The sequence below is a fragment of the Melopsittacus undulatus genome, chromosome 6, assembly GCF_012275295.1.
Source record: "Melopsittacus undulatus isolate bMelUnd1 chromosome 6, bMelUnd1.mat.Z, whole genome shotgun sequence".
Lineage (NCBI taxonomy): Eukaryota > Metazoa > Chordata > Aves > Psittaciformes > Psittaculidae > Melopsittacus > Melopsittacus undulatus.
The window spans coordinates 25,666,686-25,692,078 of NC_047532.1; the positions used below are offsets into that span (position 1 = coordinate 25,666,686).

The 25,393-nt window shown below is 38.9% G+C and overlaps 1 protein-coding gene across 2 annotated transcripts in view; it reads left to right on the top strand.

Annotated features, from left to right (window-relative positions):
- The window catches only part of BRINP3 (BMP/retinoic acid inducible neural specific 3), a 196,228-nt gene that overhangs the window by 83,074 nt on the left and 87,761 nt on the right, over positions 1–25,393 (top strand). The window contains exon 2 of one of the 2 annotated variants that reach the window (XM_005150995.2): positions 17,750–17,940. The exons of the other annotated variant lie outside the window; for it this stretch is intronic. Within the exon in view, the coding sequence (XP_005151052.1) occupies positions 17,750–17,940 (191 nt within the window). The remainder of the gene's footprint in view (positions 1–17,749; positions 17,941–25,393) is intronic. 2 annotated transcript variants of the gene reach the window in all.

Here is a 25,393-nt window from a genome sequence, read left to right on the forward strand (position 1 = left end):
GCACATTTCAATTATGTCAATGTCTCAACTGGAAGATGTATTTGTCACACTATCTCCAGCTGTCAGGGCAGCTATCATGTCTGAGTTACAGGCTCATTTGAATTACTTATTGTGGGACTGAAAGGGCAGGATATCACTACAACTGTAGTTTTTTAAAGACCCACAGCTGTTCTGCAGAAAGTCTGGAAATACAGTTTCCTAATAAATAATTCTTTTCACATTTACAGCTGCTAAATTATCACCTGTTCTTAGAACAATCACCTGAAATAATCGTTACAGGTTTTTATAACAATGTAAATTTTTGTAGGAATTTATGACTTGTATTATCTCTTGGTTGTGACAACAGCACTGTAATTTGTAGCAGTGATGTAAACAAAATTTACATTGTCATGCTTCAACCAGTTACCGAAAATTGTACTAGAAGAATGTAACAACATAACCCAGGAGCCAAAGGAGAAGAATACTTCATGTGAATAAAGCCTTCTATTGAGGGAAAATTTTTTTACAATGGGGGTGGCAAAATACTGGCACAGGTTGCTCAGAGAGGTGGTAGATGCACCATCCCTGAAGACATAAAGGCCAGGGTGGATGTGCTTCTGGGCAACCTGATCTGGTTGAAGATGTCCCTGCTCATTGGAGGGGGGTTGGATTAGATGACCTCTGAAGGTCTCTTCCTACCCAAACTATTCTATAATTCTATGATTCTGTGATTCCCCCAAATCACACAGGAATAACTGACTACTTTGCAAGGGCAAGGCCACATGTGAAGGACAGCATGTGTACCTGCTGTCATAGAGAAGACCAACCTTTCCTTTCTCTGTGACTTCAAAGAAGAAGCAATTTCATGGTTTCAGAGATGAGTGTCAGTTTTTCCTATTCTTGGGTGTGAGATGAAATGATAATCTTAATAATAAAAAATACATATATATGTTTTTTCTTATTTTTAACATTTTATGACTTTTAATTACACAACTTCTGTGTAATTAAAATGACATCCTGTTGGAATCTCCGAGTCAAAATTTATCAGGTTTGGAAAATTATTAGTCTCAAAGAAAGGGAAGACAGTAAGTTTTATGACAGCATTTGTCAGCACAATAATTTTGCTCACATTTACAGTGCCGGATTTGCAGAAACATAGGGCTGAGACAGATCTCTTGTTCAGACTTTGTTGCTCCAAATAAAGATTGTTTTCTCTAGCTGAGCAACTGTTCACCTCCTGTTTCTGAATAATATTTCATACAGGAAGCCTGATGTCATGTCTTCCAGAAGCTTGTATTCTCTTGAAAAAAAATCCCAAAAATCTGAATTTTCCTAATAAGAAACGTCTTTTACTTTTTTATCTTCTTGCTGTTTTCAAAAGGATTTAAGCATTATATATATATGTATATGTATGTATATATATGTATATATCTTTCATTGGGGGCACTATTCTTGTTGAGATCTCAGCAGAACTCTGTAAAGTGACATAGGTATTTTGTTGTCACATATAGAATGTTATTCTTCTATGTAAGAATTTACCATGTTTTCAGTTAAATACCATGCAAGTTTTTGTTTGTTTTTTTTTTATCTATTCTATCATATTTCTACCTACTTAATTATTTATTTGTTATGTAGTTTCTCTTTTTTTTAAGTGTAGTACCTTGCTTTTTATCACATCCCATCTTTTTGATTTTCAACCATTTCTATGGTTTCTATAAATCTTTAGAAAACCTTGCCAGAGACCCCAGCTTAGTATCATATGAATATTTTATGAATAATTTTTTTTTTAAAGAACCAGGTTCAGGATAATTTCTGTAGGATCCCATATATAAAAGCCTTCTAACTTGATAATGTACCAATAATAACATAGTCTTTGAAAAGAATCTAAGAGATCCAGGTTCTACTACTACATTCAAATGACTGCAACAAATCTTCCTTATTTGGGCTGTAGATGAATACTAATAGATCAAATCGAAGCATGAAAAACTCATGGCTTAAGGGCACATAGTTTTCTTATTTCATGATGATTACTAGGGTTACAGAGTTTCTGGGGCAAAGGAGAAGATTGTAGAATCAAATTATTTTATTCTATGCAAAAATCTTTTCTCTTTATTCATGCTGTAAACGTGTCATTTATATATACAGAATATTACGAATATTCCATTACAAACCTTAAATTTACATTTCCTAGATTTTATGACATATATTTTTCCACAGAAGCCAAAGCATACTAAGCTATCAACCAGAGAGAGAACACATTAAAAAATACTATATATGCAGAAAATGTTTGATTTATAACCACTTCAAGTACTTTCATTTTTTATACTTTTAACTTTTCATTGGTTCAGTAAATTAACTTTAGTATGACATGGGTGTAAAGATATGGAGGATATTTTTTCCTGTAATTTCTTTCATTCTCATAAATTGTACTAATTTTCACATGATGCAGCATTACTCCATAGGAACAACAGTTTCAACAAAATCAAGCATTCTATTTATTTTTATGAAAAAAGGCTTGTATTGCTGCAACTCTTTATTTCTGTTTCAAGACAGATTCAGAAAGGAAATAAAATCACCTGCTGTCCTAATTAGCATTTAAATAGTTGCCAGTTGGCAGTGAATTTTGTGATCTTATTTAGGCTAAAGAGGTGAAGAGGTGGATGAAGTATTTGCTACTACCTGTGCAGCTGCTCCTAGGTCAAGTTTCTCCTGAAAGTATGCAAGGATTCACGACTGCATCAAGGTTGTCTAGAGTGCTTCCTAATTCTGCATATCAAGGACATTTTTTTGGTCTCATCCACATTCAAAACAGGATATTGATACGTTCTCAGTATGATTTAATTTGCTTGGAAATAAAGACCCGTGAATTCAGGCTAGAATTCTCACCAGATTTACGCATCAGTGTATACTTCCCTGCAGCTCATTCATGGCAAGGGATGATATCTCAGTGAGGAGCCATCATAAACACAATATTGCCCCAAAAGAGGCAATAGTATATGGGCTCCAGGTAGCACATCTCTTCTAAATTCCAGGAGTATATCTGAGGAAACCTAGTGCTCTTGTAGCTAAGCATTTCTTTTTGGAATCTGCTTTTTCTACCTTGGTTTCAATGGGATAAAGTTGGTTTTGCTAATGACTAACCCTGAATGTAAATGTCCATGACACCTGCAGGAGAGAAAATGTTATTCACCACTTTTAGGTGATCTTGTGGTGAGGGGAATTAAATCTCAACCACAAAAAACTGTCAGGTTTAAGATGAGAAAAAAGCAGGGGTAATCAAGGGGGCAATTTAAGCATTTGTTTAAATCTCATGACACAGTGCCTGAACACCTGCCAGAAAATCAAAGAAGAAATGTTTACCTCTGTCTCTTCTTACCTGATAGAGATGTAAATGACTATAGGAGAGGTAGGGTGGGTGTTTTTTTGTAGATTTCTTTGTGTGTGAACAGCTTCTTATGAGAAAAGTAAAACAAGAAATCTTGTGGAAGGGAGATTTCTGTTTCTGTGCTGTTTAGAGGTTTAAGAATTTTCAACTCCTAATTTATTGTCATCTCTGACGTGCCTTCAGCTGGTCCCAGATTCAAAAGTGAGGTGTGTTGTTCCATATATATGGTACTTGTTCTGACTTAGTCCAAGATAGGTCAAGAATCACTATTGTCTGCACCACGGTTGGTCTAACTCAGAGAAAATGAAGTTATCTACAAATGTTGATGATTGTGTGAGTTTCATGCTATTGCAACAATAAGCATTACAGCCTTGTAGCCAACTCAATGTATAAAGAAATACAGAGGTAGCATTCAGCTTTGTGAAAGAAGACTTTTGACTATCCTGTCTTTTTTTACACTGCTTACATTTTCTGAGACAGGAAGAAGAAACCCTGGTATTATCTATTTGATGCATTGTTTTTAGTGAGAGTATTTATGAATATGCTGATTAGCTTCCTCTTGTAGTGTGTTTGTGAGATACATACATTTACTCTAGGAAGTGGAGCTGGAGTTCCAACTGGCCACTAGGCAACCATCAGTTGGCAAAAATGCTTGCTTTGTTAACCACACTGAATTGCAGTCAAGCTGGCAAACCAGAGGTGCAAGATTTTGTAATTCATCACAGGCCCCTACTTGAATACGTATGCTGTATTGCACTGCCATTGTTTGTAACTACAATAGATAACTTCGTTTATCCTCATACCACTTTCATTTTGTGTAATATATTCTTATTATATATAGAATACTGAAGTACATTTAACACTCAATTTATGATAAATAGTACACACTGTGGAGGTGCAGTGGTCTTTTTTCATGGCAGCATTGCAGAGCTGGCATGTTTTACAATAGGCTGTAAATAATTCTAGCCAAGACATTAATAGATAAGTTTAATGTGGCCAAAACAGAATCCCCAATAATTGCCCAGCATTGTTCCTTACACAAAAAAATGGAGAAAAATACTATCATATCTGCTGGGCATATGGTTTTGAAAGCCAGTTAATCTTGATTCTGTTTCTAGATTTGTACAGCCATGTTGCATTTTGTTTCTTCCTAAGCAACATTTCTAGGAAAATAGTGTAATATTCATGTAGGCCCTTATTATCTTAAGCTTCTTGCAGAATGGCAGACAGAACACCAGGATTCTAAGCAGAGTTGCTATACCGTGACTAATAATCTGAAATTCTTGGCTAAACATGTCTAGAAGATAAATATTCATCTTTTTGCTAATTTAAGTCAATAATTATATCTTTTCTTGATTACAACTGGCCTACATAGTTTTCACTGCTACCCAAATGTTGAAACTTCTGTTTCATGAATAAAATGGAAAAGGTTTCTAAACCTGCCAAAGAGACCAGATATTAACCAGCAGTTCAGCTGCACTCACATGGCACTGCACATACACTAACAAATCACCATTTCTGATGCTGCTGCTTTTAGCTGAAGCACTGCAATGACACTATTAATACAGCTACCGGTGACATAGAACAGGCTTTAGCTCAACCCTGTTAGTATAAAGACAGAATAATTGAACATGATAAAATGTGGGCGTGTGCCATGTACCGCGTCTCTTAGGTGTTTGTAAAATACGTTCCTCTTCTGCAATTCTTGTTCCAGCCTTTGCAGGGTACTTGGTGTCTCACTCCTTCCCAAACCACGTGTTGTAGTTAAAGCCCAGCCAGAAACTCAACACCATGCAGCCATTCACTCATTTCCTGCTTCCTCCTGCCCATGGAGGGATGTGAGGGAGAATCTGAAGAATAAAACTTGCTCATTGCAATATGAACAGTTTAACAATTAAAGTACAATGTAATACTAGCAATAGGGAAAGAAAAGAGACATAAATATAAAAGGGGAAAGAAAAAACCAAATAACAACAAACCAACAAACCAATAAATAGTGGTGACATTGGTGACACACAATTGCTCACCACCTGCTGACTGATACCCAGCCTCCCCACTTGAGCAGTGATCAGTCCCTTCAGGGTAACTTCCCCCAGTTCCTATACCAAGCATGACATACTGTGGTATGGAATACCCTTTGGCTAGTTTGGACCAGGTGTTCTGCCTCAGCTCCCTCCTGGGCTTCTTGTGCATCTCCTCACTGACAGAGGACGAGAGACTGAAAAGTCTGTGACTGGGGTAAGCATTACTGAGCAACAACTAAAACATCAGTGTGTTATCAGCATTATTCTCAGACTAAAGGCAAAACACAGCACTGCACCAGGTACTGGAAGAAAATTTACCACAGCCAAAACCAGGATACTGTGTCACTATTAGTGATATTAGAAATGAAATTTTTGGTGTATATGATAATTATATGACATTATAAATAATATTTAAACTCCCGCTAGTGCTTATATACTGTCATGGGTTGAGCAGTAGCAGTCATTTTTTCTCATTGTAGCTGGTGCAGTGCTGTGTTTTGACTTCTGGGCTGGGAACAGTTGCTTGATAGCGAGCATAGTTTGAGGGTGTTTTTGTTCAAGGCCTTTTCTGAGCATGTGCTCTGCCGGGGAGGAAGGGAGGCCGGGAGGAAGGAGAGACAGGACACCTGATCCAGGCTAGCCAATGAGGTATTCCATACCATAGCACGTGATGTTCAGCATGCAACTGGGAGGGGGAGCTGGAAGGGTGGAGCTCTGGGGGGAGATGGAGGAGGTAGCATGCGGTGCTCGGCCGGGTAAGGTGGGGTGAGTTATGGGTCTGTGGCTGGTGAGGTATTGTATTCTTTTCACTTGTTATTTGCTGTATCATTATTATTTGTAGTAGTAATGGCAGTAGTGATTTGTGTTGTGCCTTAGCAATTAAACCGTTCTTATCTCAACCCGTGGGGGCTACATTCTTTGGATTCTCCCTCCTAACTCTCCGGGAGTTGGGGGAGCAAGGGTGGGGGAGTGAGTGAGAGTACTGTGAGTATTTGGTTTAAACCACAACATTTTTGGTGCCCAATGTGGGGCCCAAGGGTTTGAGATAAGAACAGATCTGAGCGGATTTATGATCTCTTGTCACAATGCTGATTTATTGGTTCTTAGAGTTTTTTCTCTGGATCTCACAGTTTCAGGATTTTGCCAGGTATGGATTAGCTGTGTTCGTGTTTATCAATCATGGCGCTTGGGCTAAAGTTTTTGTTTCACTGTACTTTATGTCAGAGGCTTGTAATATGGTGGGGCTCCAGCAGCAGGGGGGGATGGACGTGGCCGTGGACTTGGACTTGTACCGGGCCGTCCCGCTGCTCTTTGCCATCCTTGCTCTTGTTCTCTTCTCCGTCTGCGTGAGGCTGTGTGAAGTCGGGAAGGAGCGGCCCCGGGAGCCACTGGCAGCGGAGGCTGCCAGGGAGAGCAGCACGGGGAACCAAACGGCTGTGGCAGAGCAGCGGGAGCAGGTGAGGGAGGAGCAGAGAGAAGCGGTAGCTGAGCAGCGGGACCAGGGAGTGGGGGAGATGAGTCCCGCGGCCGTTCCCAACCCCGCAACAGCCGAGAGTGTCGCCCAGAAGTCACCCGCCGAGCCCCAGCAGGATGCAGGAGACCACGCAGCACTTCCCAGCAAGGCAGAGAAGGAAGATCCGGACTCAGGAGAAGAGAAGCTGGTGGTGGGAGAACTACAGAGTGTGTTCCATCCACAACCATTTTGTCTGATCCCAAAAGTTAAGCAGAGTCAGGTTTGAGTCTTGGCTAAGGTTAGACAAGTATATAGGAGCAACAGGAGACTGTCCCCAAGGCTGGACAGTCATGAGGGGCAGGGCATGTGGGACAGTATGGCCAGGTATCTGATCCACTGGGCCCCTCCAGTGCTTTGGAAGCATTGGAGGTGGAAGGCAGCTGTATGGAGTCCCCAGCAGCAAGCTGCAGAAATGCTGAAGGGGACGGTGAATGATTTTGAGCCTGGTGGGCCCAGATATTTCAGGCCATCAGTCCAGATATGCAACATAGAGATTGACTCATGATCGAGGGGTGGACTTAAGGGTGATGGTGTATTGGAAATGTGGGATCTGGGCATGACGTGAATGGTATGGAATAAGGGGTGGATAATGTCATGGGTTGAGCAGTAGCAGTCATTTTTTCTCCTTCTTGTAGCTGGTGCAGTGCTGTGTTTTGAGTTCTGGGCCGGGAACAGTTGCTTGATAGCGAGCATAGTTTGAGGGTGTTTTTGTTCAAGGCCTTTTCTGAGCATGTGCTCTGCCAGGGAGGAAGGGAGGCCGGGAGGAAGGAGAGACAGGACACCTGATCCAGGCTAGCCAATGAGGTATTCCATACCATAGCACGTGATGTCCAGCATGCAACTGGGAGGGGGAGCTGGAAGGGTGGAGCTCTGGGGGAAGATGGAGGAGGTAGCATGCGGTGCTCGGCCGGGTAGGGTGGGGTGAGTTATGGGTCGGTGGCAGGTGAGGTGTTGTATACTTTTTGCTTGTTATTGACTGTATCATTATTGTAGTAGTAATAGCAGTAGTGATTTGTGTTGTACCTTAGCTATTAAACTGTTCTTATCTCAACCCGTGGGGGCTATATTCTTTGGATTTTCCCTCCTAACTCTCCGGGAGTTGGGGGAGCAAGGGTGGGGGAGTGAGTGAGAGTACTGTGAGTATTTGGTTTAAACCACGACATATACCATCTGAAATTTTCCACAATCACTCTTATTTTTGTCTCTCAGACCTATTCTACAGAAGTGGTGTGAGGAATGATGAAATGGATGCAGACACACAGAAATTTCATAGTCATGCACTTGCATATGTTTTGCCATAGTAAAATTCAAAATAGAGCTTTATCCTATCTGAAGCATCTTTGAAAAACTCATATCTGGATTCTGTAGAAGGATTAAGAGCCTTATTCTGCGTTTTTACTATAGCCTGAGCTTCAGAATGGATTTAGTTGTATACAAATTCTCCAACATATAGAAGCTATATTACAAGCTGACCTACCAGTTTAATGTAAGTCTTAAAGTCCTGAAAGTTTTGTTTCCAAGTTTTTTTTTTCACCTTGCATAATGTCCATATCTATCACTTAAGAAGGATTGAAAGTAAAATGAAACAGAATAAGTATATGGCACATAAATAAATTTTTTTCAGATACTACATTAAACAATTTCTGCTGCAGGAATTAGCAACTCAACCCCTATTCAACACTTTTATTTAGTTAAGAGCATTAGAAAGACCTGTGTTTGTAATCTCAATTTATATTAACAAGTTTATTTCTCTGATTCTCTGTTCTGCTCACGGTTGTAATTCCACTTTAGAGAGATTTGCAAGTTACATCACTGGAAAAAAAAAAAAAACACCAGGACCATTTTTAATAAACTAAAGCTCCAAATTTATTTTGAGTAAATATAGATAGTTGTGCTAAAACAAAAGCATCCTTTTTGTTGTAGAAAATAAAACTAAAACATTTTTATATACTGAATAAGAATCCCTGGGTTTATTTTCTTTGTGTGCAATTAGAGATCTGAACATTTTCTACTACCAGTGAAACAATATTTAGATAGAAGTATATCATATAGATGCAACGGAGATCAGCAACACATTCTCTCAAGAGCTAAGCAATAAACAAATAAAACACTGAAGTATTTTCAGAAAAAATTTTGATTTATTTTCTACTGCTTTCAACAATTTGAATTGCTACAAACTGCAGTAGTGTTGTTGTTATGTTTCACAGTATCAAAACAGCATTTAGGCATAGGTCTGTGGCCAGTTCATAAAGCTTTTGGTCTGCTCTAAATATGAGACAGAAGGAAGTCATACTTACAGTACTTTGTATCTTCAGCCTTACTATGCTTCAGTTTTCCAAATGAGAAATAGGGTGAATAAGAAACACTACCTTTAAATTTTCAATTATTTGTTATAGTTTGGTTTTGTCTGTATGCCTCTTTATTGCTGAGTACAACAGATTAATTTGTGGTTCTGAAACAGAAATTACAAAAATAGTAATGGGAGACACTGTTATGGTTAAGAAGAATCCATCAGGCTCACTGTAAATCTGTTTGAAGGTTCTGATTTAATCACCTGCAATAACAAGGATTATATTCCCCTTCAAATCTTCTACACATTACAGTTTTAGAGTACAATGACATTTTATTTCCTTCAACTAGATGTTTTATACAGACCTTTCCCTATATCTCTCCATACCATATGACTTGTATTATAAGGAGTGCAGTGGCAGAAGAAAATGTATAATTTACATACACTTTTGAAAAAAGTGCTATGGCTTGAAATTAAAAAGTGAAACTGACAGCCCTTGTTGGCCTGCTGTCCTGAAACTACTTTCAGATCCACTTGGACTTTGACATCTTTCAAGATGAAAACATGCCCACATCTCGTGGAGTACTCTGATAAAGGGTGTTTCATGTCAGAACATTAATTGTTTCCTTAGAGTAAACATCACTCCAAATGTCATAGCACAGTAACACAGAAAAGATATAGTAGAAAATAAGAAAAGAAATAGGGTTGAGATAAAAGATGTATTGAAATTATGCTTTTATTTTACCCCACACTGACTCCTGACTGATCATTCTTCAATCTAACTTCCTCTAAGTGGAACAAATGACAGGAGATCCCATTCAGCAGACAGAGGTTGTGGCATGCATACAGTACAGCTGGTCAGAATTGGCACTACAGGGTTTCAGGGCTCTTGCATATGTCTTAGCCAACGAGCCTCAAAACAGATTTTTGATATGACATACAAATACACTGTTCTGATATGTAGAAAGATAGAGAGAATTGTGCCCACGACCTCTGGCACTACTTATGATAATAATGTGACTCTGTTATAGGCTTTATCCTAGGAGCCAGACTGACTTATGTCCTCTCTTTTGTACGAGCCTAGCAATTCTACTCAACAGTCTTTGCCTTGAGCATTAAAGAACTAATGGTTAACATATCATTTGAGTTGGAATAGCTAGATATCACAGGTGATACCACCTGCTATTAAATCTCAGCTTCTTCAGCTTCTTAAGAACGTTCAGGTTCTTAAGATGGTCTGTGGGAACTCTTAAAGAGCCAAGGCCAAGTAGTGAGCAATCCCTATACCCTGAGCCTTATTACTGTAAAGTAAGAAGATTCTTGGCAAGCATAAGCAAGGTCAATTGTCTTGTTAGGCCTCTGTAATTTTCCGCTAAAACGTGCAGAGAATGATCTCTGCCAAGGTTGTAGTTTCCCACTGTATTTTTAAAGTAAGGTATTTAATTGCAATTATAACAAGTTATAAACATTAGCTCTGTAAACGATAGTAACCTGTAGACTAACCAATTACAGCTCAGTATCCAAGGCTGTTACATAAGCGTGTAAGAGTATAAGAAGAGCACTGTAGTAAAGTTTGGCAATTGCTTGATCACGTTGATCATCTCCGCGTTGTCTGTGACTCCTGCGTCGCCAATGGTCTTGAACCATATCCTTTCATACAGTGGGCACAAGATCTTCATTCTCACAGTCCCTGTGTCTGCCTTCCAAGATTTGGGTGGTGTGGGCAGAGCATTTGCCAGTGAAGACTGAGGAAAGTAGTCATTAAGAACCTCAGCCTTCTCCAAATCCAGGATAGCCAGTTCTCCTGATAGCTTCCAGAGAGGGCCTATGTTGTCCCTAGTCATTTGCAATGTACCCATAGAATCCCTTCTTATTATCTTTCGCATCCCTAGCCAGGTTTAGTTCTAACTGGGCCTTAGCTTTCCTAACCTGGTCCCTAGCTTCCCAGACAATATCCGTATATTCTTCCTAGGCCTCCTGTCCTTGCTTCCACCTTTTATAAGACTCTTTTTTTCTTCTAATTTTCCTCAGCACTTCCTTATCCATCCAACGAGGTCTCCTGGCCCTCCTGCTGCATTTACTTCTAGTCAGGTAGCAACACTGTTGAACCTGTAGCAGGTGATCCTTCAATATCAACCAATAGTCTTGGTCCCCCCTGCCCTCTAGGGCTATTTCCAATGGGACCTTACTAAGCAGGTTCCTGAAGAGGCTAAAGTCTTCTTTCTTGAAGTCCAGGGCAGTGAGCTTGCTGCACGCTCTTCTCACTGTCCTGAGGATCTCAAACTTGACCATTGCATGATTGCTGCATCCAAGGCTTCTCTGGAGTATCACATTTCCTACCATCCCTTCCCTGTTGGTGAGCATGAGGTCAAGCATGGCACCTCCCCTTGTCAGCTCCTGTATTACTTGCAGGAGAAAGTTGTCTTCCACACAATTGAGGAACCTCCTGGATTGCTTGTGCTGAGCTGTACCGTCCCTCCAACAGATATCAGGAAGGTTGAAATCCCTCATGAGGACAATGGCCTGTGAGTGTCTGGCTGTTCCTATTTGCCTATAGAGCACTTCATCCAAAGAGTCCTCTTGATCAGGCAGTCTGTAACATATCCCCACAGTAATGTCTCCCTTTAACCCTGACCCACAAATTCTGTTAACTGCTCACCTGTCCCCAGACAGAGTTCCATACTCTCCAGCCTATCCCTAACATAAATAGCAACTCTTCCTCCCCGTTTGCCAGGCCTGTCTTTTCTAAAGAGCCTGTAAACTTCAATTCCAACACTCCTGTCATGGGAGCCATCCCACCGTGTTTCTGTGGTGCCTATTTGTATCCTACCCCCGCAGACATGCACACATCTCTAATTCCTCTTATTTGTTCCCCATAAGATGAGTGTTTGTATAGAGACATATGTGCCGAGCTCCAAATGCAGCCGGTTCATTGACTGGAGCAGCTGAAATATCTCTACATTGTGCCAAGCATTTATTATAGGTGCTGGCAACTGACTGGGAGTGTTGGGATGGAATGATGCTCCCCTCCCCCAACACATCCAGTTTAAAGCTTTCTTGACCAGCCTAACGAGCCTCCTATAAAAACAGCTCTTCCCCTTCATTGTCAGACCAATTCCATCAGCCTCCAGTAGACCTGGCCTCCCAAATTGAGTTCCATATTCTAAATACTCAAACCCCTGACTATGGCACCATTGTTCTAACTATTTATTAACCTGGCTAATATTCTCAGCCTTTTTAAGGTCCTGCCCTTTATCCTGGAGAATAGATGAAAAGACTATCTGAGTTCCAGAGCCCCTAACCAGCTCTCCCAGGGATCTCTAGCCCTTCTTAATGTTCTCTGACCTACTGCTATCTACATCCCTAGCACCCACATGGATGAGTAAAAGTGGGTAATAATCAGTGGGACTTACTAGACCAAGAAGCCTCTCAGCAACACCCCTGATCCGAGCCCCTGGTAGGCAAGACACCTCCATTGAGACTGGGCCAGGCCAACAGATGGGTGCCTCTGTGCCTGTCAAAGTAGAGTCCCCTACTATTATGACCCACTGCTTTTTTTCTGGCAGAAGTCCTGATGAAATCCATCCGTGGGTCCTGAAGGAGCTGGTGAATGAAGTTGCTAAGCCACTGTCCATCATATTTGAAAAATCATGGCAGTCAGGTAAAGTTCCTGAGGACTGGAAAAAAGGAAATATAACCCCCATTTTCAAGAAGGGGAAAATGGATGACCTGGGGAATTACAGAGCAGTCAGTCTCACCTCTGTGCCCTGCAAAATCTGGGAGAAGATTTTCCTGGAAGGCAGGCTAAGGCACATGAAAAACAACAAGATGCTTGGTGACAGACAGCATTTCTTCACTAAGGGGAAATCCTGCCTGACCAATTTGGTGGCCTTCTCTGATGGGGTTATGGAACTGATGGACAGGGGTGGAGCAGTTGATGTCATCTACCTGGACTTGTGCAAAGCGTTCGACACTGTCCCACACAACATCCTTGTCTCTAAATTGGAGAGACATCAGTTTGATAGGTGGACCACTCAGTGGATAAAGAACTGGCTGGATGGCCGCACACAAAGAATTGTGGTCAATGGCTCAATGTCCAGCTGGTGACCAGTAACATGTGGTGTCCCTCAGGGATCGGTGTTGGGACCGGTCTTGTTCAACATCTTTGGTGCTGACATGGACAGTGGGATTGAGTGCGCCCTCAGCAAGTTTGCCGATTACACCAAGCTGTGTGGTTCTGTTGATACACTGGAGGGAAGGAATGCCATCCAGAGGGACCTTGAAACGCTTGTAAGGTGGGCTGATGCCAACCTCATGAAGTTTAACCATGCCAAGTGCAAGATCCTACACCTGGGTCTGGGCAATCCCAGGCACAGCTACAGGTTGGGCAGAGAAGAGATTCATGGAAGTCCTGTGGAGAAGGACTTGGGGGTGTTGGTCAATGAGAAAATGAACATGAGCCGGCTGCAGTGTGCACTTACAGCCCAGAAAGTCAACCGTATTCTGGGCTGCATCAAAAAGAGGCTGATCTGTAGGTTGAAGGAGGTGATCCTGACCTACTCTTCTTTCATGACACCTCACTTGGAGTGTTGTGTGCCATTCTGGTGTTCTCAACATAAGAAGGACATGGAACTGTTGGAACAAATGCAGAGGAGGGCCACGAGGATGATCGGGGTCTGGAGCACCTCCCATATGAAGACAGGCTGAGAAAGTTGGGGCTGTTCAGGCTGGAGAAGAGAAGGCTGCATGGAGACCTCATAGTAGCCTTCCAGTATCTGAAGGGAGCCTACAGGGATGCTGATGAGGGACTATTCATTAGGGACTGTAGTGATAGGACAAGGGGTAATGGGTTCAGATTTAAACAGGGGAAGTTTAGGTAGGATATAAGGAAGAAGATCTTTTCCTGTGATGGTGTTGTGGAACTGGAATGGGTTGCCCAAGGTTGCCAAGGAAGTTGCTCCATCCCTTGTGGTGTTCAAGGCCAGCTTGGATGAAGCCTTAGGTGGTATGGTTTAGTGTGAGGTGTCCCTTCCCATGGTAGGAGGGTTGAAACTAAATGATCTTAATGTCCTTTCTGACTCTAACTATTCTATGATTCTATGACTCTATGAATCTTAATATCAGCAGGAGAGGTGCTGGTCTTGGCTTTTACACAGTAAATGATGAAGAGGGAGAAAGAATAATCTCCTAATACTGCTAGTGTTTGTCTTCAGTGCATAATGATGCAAATGCAAGCGTTTTCTTGACCAGCAGCCAGTGCTAATGTTATGCTGTTCTGTGGGAGGTGTTCTTCTGATGAATGGTACTCCAGTGGCTTTGGAAGGCAGTATTTTCTCTGCTAAGAAGATCATTAACCCTGTCAGGCCTGGTAATCTGCCTTTGGCAGTGGACAGGAGCACAATTTCCAAAGATGAATAATACATATTTGGTACAAAAATCTTTTTTGAAGGCTGGACAATTTGTGTTAGAGAGAATGAATGCAATAAAGATTGAATGATGTAAATCAAGGTTGAGCTTCACTGTGTGAATAAGAGAGGGGAGAAGGAAATAGAGTATACTACTTGAAAATGTGAAAGCAAGAGAAGGGAATATATATGTACAGGTATATAAATATACATACTTATAAAAGTCATATAAAAGGAAGATAAGGATGTGATTTCATTTTAGTGAAATTTCTGAAATTTCTGATTAGCTTTTAGTATAGCAGTTAAAAGTGACCATCACATACATACCCAGGTAATGTTTGTGAAAGCCTACTCACTCAACATACTAGAAATAATGTAGTGCTAGTCTCTCACCCTGAAATCCAGCCAAGGGTTTCCTGCTCTAACACTTTGCTCTCATAAACCCAGTTACTTCTGAAGTCTGAAATGTTTCCTCAGGTTTCCTGTTGGAGAATCTGTTAGCCATTTCTTGCTTTTCCACATCTAGGTATTACTGCTTCTGTAGGCAGGCAACTAGCTTTTGGTGCCCCATGGCTCTCTATCTTCAGAGACTGAATTTCTTCCCCTTAACTCTTCCAGAGGTTTAGTTCTTCATCTCTCCACATTACAAAACATTTCATCTAAGAAAGATTTCAGGAAAATATGCAAGTTAGTTTGTATGTTCTTTAGGAGCTTCAACTTTTAAAGCTGTGGAAAGAGTTCTAAAACTGTAATCTGGCTCTACCAAGAAACCACTTGCCGCTTTCAGAGAAGAGCTCTAGGACATATGGTTTAAAACCATAGCTCAGAAAGAAGCATTGAAGAAGGCAATCAACTTAGGCCAAGGTTGAGATTCAGACAAAAGCTGTAATTACACAGAACATGGTTAATATTCAGAAAAAAAGAATCTGCCTGACATGCATTAAAAGCTTAAAAAGCTGGGAATGAAAATTGGCAAAAACTGTTCTAAGTGAAAGTTGAACAAATTCTCTGTAGTTAAGTACTACAACAATTGTTAAGAAGTTCTGAGAAATCTTCAGCATCAGCTTTAAAGTCGGGGTGAAATGCTTTTCTGTGAGACAGTTTCTTCTTTAGTCACAAATTTGCTGACATAGGCAGCAAAAGCTATTTTGTGATATTCCTTTGACAGCATTAAAAAGGGGGCAGGTGAGGGGATTATGGTGGCCTTCTCTGTCCTTAAACACTCTGACAATGAAAACAGAGTGAAGGGTAGCAGCAAACTATCTACTCTAAGATATGCAACTTTCCTGTTATTGTGTTTGAACATCAGCTTTGATATAGACAATTAGTGAGATAATAAATTTAGAAGAAAAGGTTTCATCAAAGTATAAAATGAATATTTTACATTACAAAGCTTGTATTCTTTTCTTGCTATCAAAGCAATTCTGTCTTGTTGGTCTGTTTGGGAACTACAACTGATCTACATTTTCTGATATATTCAAGTGAAAAAATCCCAAGCCACTCAAGTATGCCCAGAATTTGTTTTTGTTTGGGTTTTTTTGTTCTTTTTTTTTTTTTTTCCAACTAGAAAAGTACATTTACAGTTCAGGCTACACTGTTTTTTATTGCTTGAGTTAATGTGGTGAATATGCCAAAAAATATTCTTTTATTTTAGAGACAAAAAATATTTGTGTGTAATTTACCTCTATGCCAATATGCAGTAGTTCCAAAAAAAAAACACAGGAAAAAAGGGTTACTGGTTCTATAGCTTCTTAAAAGGAAAGTAAATTTGTGAGAGAAAACTTTAAAACCTGACAACTAAGTTGAAAAAGCCCTACAACTATTAAGTAGTGATTTCCAAATACTAAATTAGGCACACTGGCTATGTGCCGTCTTTAAGGAACTGTGGAGATCTGTTTAGTTTCATGTTCTTTACTGGTAAATTGCATTAAATTTCAGGTAAGTTATGTAAAGCTCTTTCTGCTATAATTCTTCTGATTTCTTTTTTGATAAAAAGAGGGCATCTGCAAGAATGTGTCCAAGAAGAAAAACAGTTCATAGGAGCTGCAGCAAATGGTCACCTACTATGCATGTAAATTTAAGCTAGACTGTGGATAAGAGGGTTGGGATATGCCAGAGAAACAGGAGGATGATGGAAAGTGGAAAGGTTATACAAGAATGTATTAATCTTGGTTCTACTAATAGTTGTGAACCTCAAAGTGTTAAAAAATGTTGCTGTTGCTTATGTATCACTTAGCTCATCCTAGTTATTCAGCCATGCGCAATGCTTTATTTCAGGAATCCCTCCCTCAAATGTTATTTTCTAGCTGCATTCTTGATTGTTGCCTTCTGTGTTAATTTTGTAAATGAAGCTTACACCATATTTAGCTGTGGCTTTTCTACAATCTTATCTCAGGGAAATCTTAATCAACACAGCTATATGAATGACTTAACAAAGTGGTAGCTAACCCACAGTCCAGAGGTCGCTTTGGACTTAATTTTCACACTACCAAAACAGCTATTGGTGTGCCTTGCAAAAGCAAAGTTACTGCAAATGCTGTATATCTTGGCTAGATATTGTAGACAATAAGTCCTTCCAGTGATAGCACTATTGTCTGTGTATTTCCTCCAAATGCACACCAAAAGTACAGAAACTGGAAATATCACAGTGAGTGATGTGATAGTGTATTTCTAAACTGTTCAAATTAGCCATCTCTGTAACTAAAGCAAAAGGCATGGCCTGTTTGCTAAAATGTTTCTAAAATTTGCCTTGTGCTAGGTGAAAACACCTTTTGTCTTGGGTCCAAATTTGAGTAAATTATTAACTTAGTTTCAGTTTCTAGCTGATATGATAGTTCTAGGGTTGTGTTCACATCAGAGGATAAGCATAAACAATAGGAACAGCAGCATCCTAAGTGGCTTCTTTTTTTTAATTCTTTCTGTACAATGATTTTGTTATAGAGTACTGCCTCCACTTTTAACAAATAACATTCCCTTTGTTCTTTGCCTATAACACATGATAGAGTATCACTGTCAAGGCCTATTGTAATACCCGGTTAGCTGCCCCCAGCTAGCCAACAGAGCAGAGTAGTTTGCAAATGAAGAACATTTATCTGAATGACATATTTGTATATTTGAATGACATTTTTGAATGAGATTTGCTTTGTTTTGCAGAGAGTTTGGCCGCTGGAAAGTAAACAATCTTGCTGTTGAAAGAAGAAATTTCCTTGGCTCCCCACTGCCACTTGCCCCTGAATTTTTCCGTAATATAAGGCTACTCGGACGCCGCCCAACCCTTCAACAGATCACAGAAAACCTTATCAAGAAATATGGGACACATTTCCTACTATCAGCTACCCTGGGAGGTAGGTTCAGTGCTTGGAATACTGTGCATGAGTTTGGTGTGACTGAACTAAAAGTGGTGGACACAACTCATTTTTCTGTAACACTGGTGTTCCTCCTCAGAGCAGCTGCACTAAGCAGCAATCCCTGGGCTGAGAATTTAAAGCATGGGAACATGCTCTTTCTACATGTTTCATGTCTCCTTCTTCTGATGATGTTAAACTTTGCTTTATTGATGTTATGTAAACAATTTTATGGACAAGAAGAGAAGAAAGCCTCTTGTTAAGATTGACGTACCTTACATGAGTTCCTGGTGCAAATGCTCCTGGTCTTTTGAGGATGTTTCTCTGCACTAAGAGGTCATTAAGGAGAGTGATGTTTTTTTTCTGTAAGAAGCCCTTATAACAATTTACATAATAACAAATTACACAAGTATCTGGGCCCATTACAGTACTGTGGAGATGAAGTAAGAAAACCAATCAGAATTATTTCCAGCAAATCTTTACAGTTAGGGGTCTTTTAAACTACTTTGGCTGCTGGGAAGGCCCTGTATTGTCACTCTACCCTTTTTAGAACTAGTCTTCACTTAACCAGAGGGACTACATTTTCAAAATAGGATGATGAGACTGCCATGTGATTCCTATTAACATAATGGAATCTGCATTTGTAAATCCCTACAGGCTCATTTGGAAAGGGTAGACTGGTATATAACTGGGATCCAGTCACCAAATGGATTGAAGAAATCCAGTGAAGAGGCCTAATGTTCAAGAGAGAGTATAAATTGTTCTGAATGAAAGATAATTAGTACCTGTGATTACCCATCTAGGCATTATGAAATGAACTGACATTTTAGAAATGCAGTTTTATCCCTTCGTGAGTGATTATATTAAAGATAATTCTGGTGATTGAGTATCCTTCCAGCAGGACAGTCTTGTCAAAATCCTTTATTCACCTGAAGAATGGTTCTCTTTAATACATTTCATAACTGAATTCTAACCATATATTAATGAAATGACAGCCTTCTTATTCTCTTTTGGCCGATACCTAAGATCCATAACAACTGAAATGGCTCACAGAAGCTCCTTTTTGAAAAGACCAGTCTAGAAATAAAGTGAATTTCTGTATTGCTGTAGTTGTTAAGAACTAATTCCTGACATCATTTTGGGAAGTAATGCTTTTACAGCAAGTCCATTACCTTTAGAATTTTAAGAAGTAATTACGTATGTTGACCAGCAATTTGGAATAAAATGCACAAAATTTCTTTTAATTAGTAAATTTCTTCCATGCAAAAAGTACACTTTTTATAAATTACTATATATTTTCTTGAGTATTCAGCGCATAGCACATATGAACAGAAAAACTAACTGCAGAAGAAGAAGAAAATGGTTCTCAAAATATGAAGCATAATAATTAAGGATTTGTCTAAAGCATGTTTCCTAATGCAATGATTATTCAAAGTAAAAAAAATTTTTTGGTACTATTAGGTATTTGCTAATTATTAACATAACTTTCGCTACTAACAGGCATATAATGAGATTCATTTTCAAGATGCAATTGGACCTAACAACAATCTAACACAAGAATAACTACTTGTTAAAAGTACCAAATGCCAGTATCACACTGGTCACAAAAGAGCTACAAACTTGACACATTTTGGGAAGTATGGTCCTAAGTAAAAACTAAAACTTAAGGTAGTTCTTTTGAAGACATTCGAAAACTAGCTTAAGCATTCAGTGTTCTCTCCAAAGCCTCAGGATTTGCTGCAGAGAAATTGTAGTAGGGTAACCTCTTCTCATCTCTCTTCAGAGTACCTCACAAAGGCTCTAAAATGCAGTAGCTGCCACATGCTTGTAAAAATTTTCCGCTCACAGGGAGACAGTGTTGGCTTTCAGGCTCTGTCAATGCTTAATAAAGTCAAAGGGAGTTTTTATATTAAGTTTGATGAGTTTTGATTTAGGACTCTTGCCTCAATTTTTGGGTATGATTGAAGGCACACCTACTGCATTGCATTATGGATGGGTGTTGAATACTTTGAAAAAATGGTTCAATTAAAATAATTGCAGGGAATTAGTAATTTCTAAAAATGTCTTCATAAGGTAGCTCATAACCCTATACTGTCTTGTATGTGTTAGTTCTCATTTTTGAGCTAGATTGAGTGGGTATTCCCAGAGATGCTTCTGCAACCTTTATTAATATGTAATAAGATTTTTTTCATTAATGTAGTTGTACTTGCCATTTAATTACAAGCTGTTTTATTCTGAAAGCTTTGTCATTTATGTGGCTTCTTACAAGCAGAAGACCAAACTGAGTGTGCATAGCATAGTACTTTTACTTAACGAATCCCCAGTCATCTGTATTCATGGAGACAAAGGAAAGCTTGGCAAATGAATGATCCTGTGGTAAGATTTGTGTGCCTCTGTGACCGTTTGGGTTTCATGAATATCCCTTTCTGACTATAAAGGGAACTCTTGCACATGGTTGTTTGTGATATGTTCACAAGTCTTTATCCACAAACAGAGAAATATACTCCTCAAGGGCATTCTAAAGCCAGAACTTAGGCAAGTTCTATTTTCATGCTGCCACAAGATAATGTGGAAAAAGACAGTTCTCACTGCTTCTATTTCTTATGGAAATTTTATCTTCTTGTGACATAAGCCAAATATTCATAATGAGCAGCTTCAAGCTGCATTATAGAAAGACCCTATGTAAGCATCAGAGGATTCATAGGTGAGCTCAGATGCCTGTCCACAGTAGTGAAAACTTCTGCTTCTTCATTGACTGTCCTTTCTATCAAATATTTGAGAATCAAAAGAAAAAAAAAAGGTAGTTTTGCCTTTTCAACAGTCTTAATGGGTGTCAGCAGATCAGCTTAACCTCAACCTCTTGTCATTCTCCTCTCCAATGATTACAGTCCTGTGAGTTTGATAGACGTACCTTTACTATTCTGCACACTGAATAGAGAGGGTCAGATTTTCAGATCCTGATTAATATTCTTCTTAAGCAGTATATCACTCTGTGTACAGAGATGGGAGAAATTGTCAGTTGGTGTAAAACAGTGAATCTCAATGAATTCTGAAGGATTTATGGTCACTTTAACTGCTGATATGATCTTTGTTTTTTATAACACTTCTTTCAAGTTAAGGAACAAACTTAGTAAACAAGGGAGGGAAAGCCCATTCTCAAATGGCTGATGTGAGAAAGAAACTTTAAAATTCAGTATCAGACTTGCAAACACCCCATGTACATCAGGTATGTAAACTTGGTTATGGTTGCAAAGGGGAAGAAAAAAAAGCAAAAATATATACGTATTCTTTTCTCTTCCCATCTACTTAGGGAAGAAAAATTTTAAATCATAAACCAGATGGTATCTATAAAATTAACATTCACTGTTATTCACTTGTACCATGGAAATGATGCCACATCTGGCATTAATTTATACTTTTTGAAACTCTGCACTTCCATCAGCACCTTCTTAAGTTTAGGTAAACGACCTGATAAAGCCCTAATGGTACATTCTGTGATCTATACATGAATAGATTTTCCACTAGCATTAAGCTATTTTTCATAACAAAGGCATAACAATTTTTCCTTTTTTTTCTTTTTTTTCTTTTTTACTGTAATGCATTACAGCTATTGTAGCTGAAACATTCTATTTAATCAGAAACTTTTGTGAAGTTCGTAGGCCAAACACCTTTATGCCTTTGTAAGATGCATATATGTGTATGAAGATGGAGTTCTAAGTAGGTAACTCAGATATATCTGCCTTGTGTGTTGTCCTTTAGTTACTGTTTCCTCACTTTCTGATATGAAGTGATGGGAGCTACCTACCGCTACCCAGTCTACAGATGAAAACATGAAATATCAAGGCATATAATTCTTTCATCATTACAAAGATGTGGATATGGAAAAACAACCTCAATAATTAGGGTAGAAAATAGCACTAAGTATTTAAATCATATGAGTATATATTACTATGTGTAACAAAGTATATTTACTCCTTCAATAGATGGTTATATTTATTACAGTTTTTACATCACTATTTCAATTCTATCATGATGGTGGTTTATATTTTTAAGTGATTCTTGAAAATATTCTTAAGATGCACACAAAATTAATTTCTAATTTCTGAATGTCATTTGTAAAATGTTGTTTAGGATCCTTTTATCTAAATGGCCATAGGTGGCTTATGTGTCTAGGAATATTTCTATATACCTATTTTATTTCTTGTTTTGTTTTGTTTGGTTTTTGTTTGTTTTTTTTTTAAACCTGCATGTAAAATATTTTTCTCAACTAAGGAGTTAGTTTAGCTTATAAATACAAATAATGGAAAATATATTCATGTAAACCTAGAAAGAATCAAATATGTAGGCTAAGTTACAAGTTTGCAGATTTCTGGGCTTAAAGATATTAGTATATATTAGGACAAGGTTGGTCTATAATGTGGATATCAGTCTACTTACTCCTTACGTAATAAATGTTTTAATGCTATTTCTTTTAAACTTGAGAAAGTGAGGTTAACTGACTCCTGAGTATTGTGAAACAGAGTGAATACTGATTTCAGAGCTTGTGGGAAAAGGCTGTGTGGATCAGATGCTGAATAATCATATTTTCTTTCTCACTATCATTGATGCTTTTCAGTTTTTAAAATTCATAACCTTGAATGGTTTTCTAAATCACACTTGGCTTTTAACTAATGTCTAGGTGCCTTCTTAACCTGTTTCATGGTGACAGACTAACCAGTAAAAACCAAGATTCATCTATCTTTCAAATATGACAGAAGATTTTCTTTTGGCATAGGTTTAGTTTTCTCTGCATTAACTTAAAACTCAAATAGGCTTCCACAAATTAAATACGAGTTGGTGATTTTATGTTACAAACTGCTGAGTTCTGTGTGTGAAAGTGAGTTCAGTTACAAGTCTGCAGTGAAATGGATGCCTGAGTACCAACATGTGGAGGAGTTCTCTGGTTTTTAATCCACTTTTTTTTTTATCAAGTGCTAAATCAGTTCTGACAGATTAAAATCCTTCAGAATCTGTGAGATGGCTTTTGAACAGCAAATATTTTTTAAATGTACCTGGTTGTACCTGATATTAGCACAGTGCTTGAGAATACCAGTGGTGAATTAGGATGCACTTGTTTGAAATGCCATACAAATGCAAAGCAGAGATTTTTGAGGAGAAGGAGCTCCCTTCATGTTTACACTCAAGGCCCCATCACTCCGCTGTGCCTTCACTCAACCTTGGGAGATGTAATCTGATGTGATCTGAGTCAAAGTAAACATTCAAAATAATTTCAGCCTTGTTGCAGAGCATGAAAAACAAAACATATCTGTCACAGAGGGGGATGGAGACTGCAGGACTGGGGATGCTAGGGGATCCTGCCTGCCAAAATGCACCCATCAGTAACTGCCACAGCAAGCATGGGATCAAGGAGGACTAGGATAATAGGTTGATGTGATAACTGTGAGGGGGTTTAAATGTTATTTTCCTGACATATTCTAATCAAAACCAAACAATGCAAAACACTGTCATTTTCTTGAGCTATTTTTCTTGAAATGGGAGTTTTTATTGCAGCTCTGCTCTTCCACCCCTGAAGATGTTTTTGATGAGAGAAAAATAGAAAACTCATCTGTTTTAGTAATAAAACTTAACAGAATTTTGTTGAAATAGAAGCAGTCCCACCATCTCTGCTAATAACTAGTACAAATCAATCAAAAGAGTTTACACTAAGGCAAGATGGGGTAGTATACAGCCTAATTAAACACAAAGAACCCCAGTCTTTTTTTTTTCTCTAATTTCCAGAGATTTTCTGCAAGATTAAGCGCTTGTTTGTTTTTTTTTCCTTACAATTAATTATAAAGTATTATAATGATATCTCTACTGGAAAGCCAGTCGAGCTTACAAAAGTCACTTTAATCTGAATAAACTAGCTAAGACCTCTGAGAAAAAAAAAAGAGAGAAATCTCCTAGTGAAATTTTGTTCCTCATTTGCTTAATCTGAAATGGTCACTGATACAGTACTTCCCCCTGTGAGTTCTGGTACTGCCTGCTCTGATACGACTATGTCCCTATAGCTCCACAAACAGCTGCACAAAGACCATGGCCCCTGTCTCAAATGTCAGCCCACTTATTGTTTTTAATTTCAGAAATATCTTTCATACTGGCTCTAGTCACAAGGCAGGTTTTGAAAAGGCAGGTGTATTTGAAAACCAACAGTGCTGGAATCTAAAGCAGGTTTTGATGGCAAATTTCTCTCAAGTACAAGTCATTAGACTTTGCTGTACTTTTCCAGTTCTCTGCTCACAGCAGTTGTCATGAATGCAGCATGGTGTGAATAATGGCCCACCTGGCCATAGGACCAGCAATGCCTCATGCTGGCATAGCATAACAGAACAAGGTGCGAACAACTGAACTGATACAGCATGCTTGTGCCTGCCCTACCGAGCAACTTTAGTCTGCTTTGCTGGAGGTTTTGGCAGTAGTTAAATAAAATGCGAACCTATCTCTACTTAGGTTTAGGTAACTGAACAGGGAAATTCTGTTGCTTACAGAGGCTGCTGTGATTCCTGATTCTTTGGAATTCAGGCAGTTAATCCTTGCTTTGATGACTGCATGCACAAAAATAAAAGAATGACCCTTTAAGGAACAGTAGGAATAGAAGTATAAATATAGTGGTGAAAACTGACCTTACGTAGGCAAAACTGTCAATATCCAGATAATCCTATGTAAGGTTTGAAGGACCTCACTGTCCTCTGAACTTGGGAGAGATTGGGAAACACTGTAAGGTATATTAACATGATCACACTCCCCTTTCTTCAAACAAATAATTTGCAAGCTGAGGTAGCTGTGTGTCAAATTTGCCAACAGATGTGATCTTCTGCATGGAGGCATGCATTCTTCATTTAGCATTTTTCATCACCAATATTATCTCCCTTTAAAGATGATGTCATGCTTTCCATCCTACGTATTATCTTTCTATAGCTATTACTTTTTGGCATGTAAACCCATATAAACCTGGCATCCCATCCTCTGAATGGGCAAAATGCCACTGCAGCAGATGGGTAAGCAATGAAACTTGCACAAGTGGCAAATCAGACCCTATCAGGGTATCTTCCTTTCCAGGAACAAGGAAGTGGCATTCGGTGGAATTGTTCAGCACCTAGAATACAGGTATAATGATATTATTCATTGATTCTATGAAAGTAAGTTACCAAACACAGGCCCAGAAAGTGAGAAACGTGTTTTTGGAGTTTGGAAATAAATTGTACAGAAGAAAATACTGAGTCTATAAATTACTTTTCTAATTAATTTTCTGAAGTACAGAGTTTTGCCTAAGCACATTACTAAATGAACGGATCCTTGCTTATCTTGAAAAGCAGAAAAAAAATAATAATGAAATAAACATTGAAAATTTGTTCCAAATTTAACAATATCAGTAGATCTGATCTGGAATGGTTCTTAAGAACTTGCTCAGTCA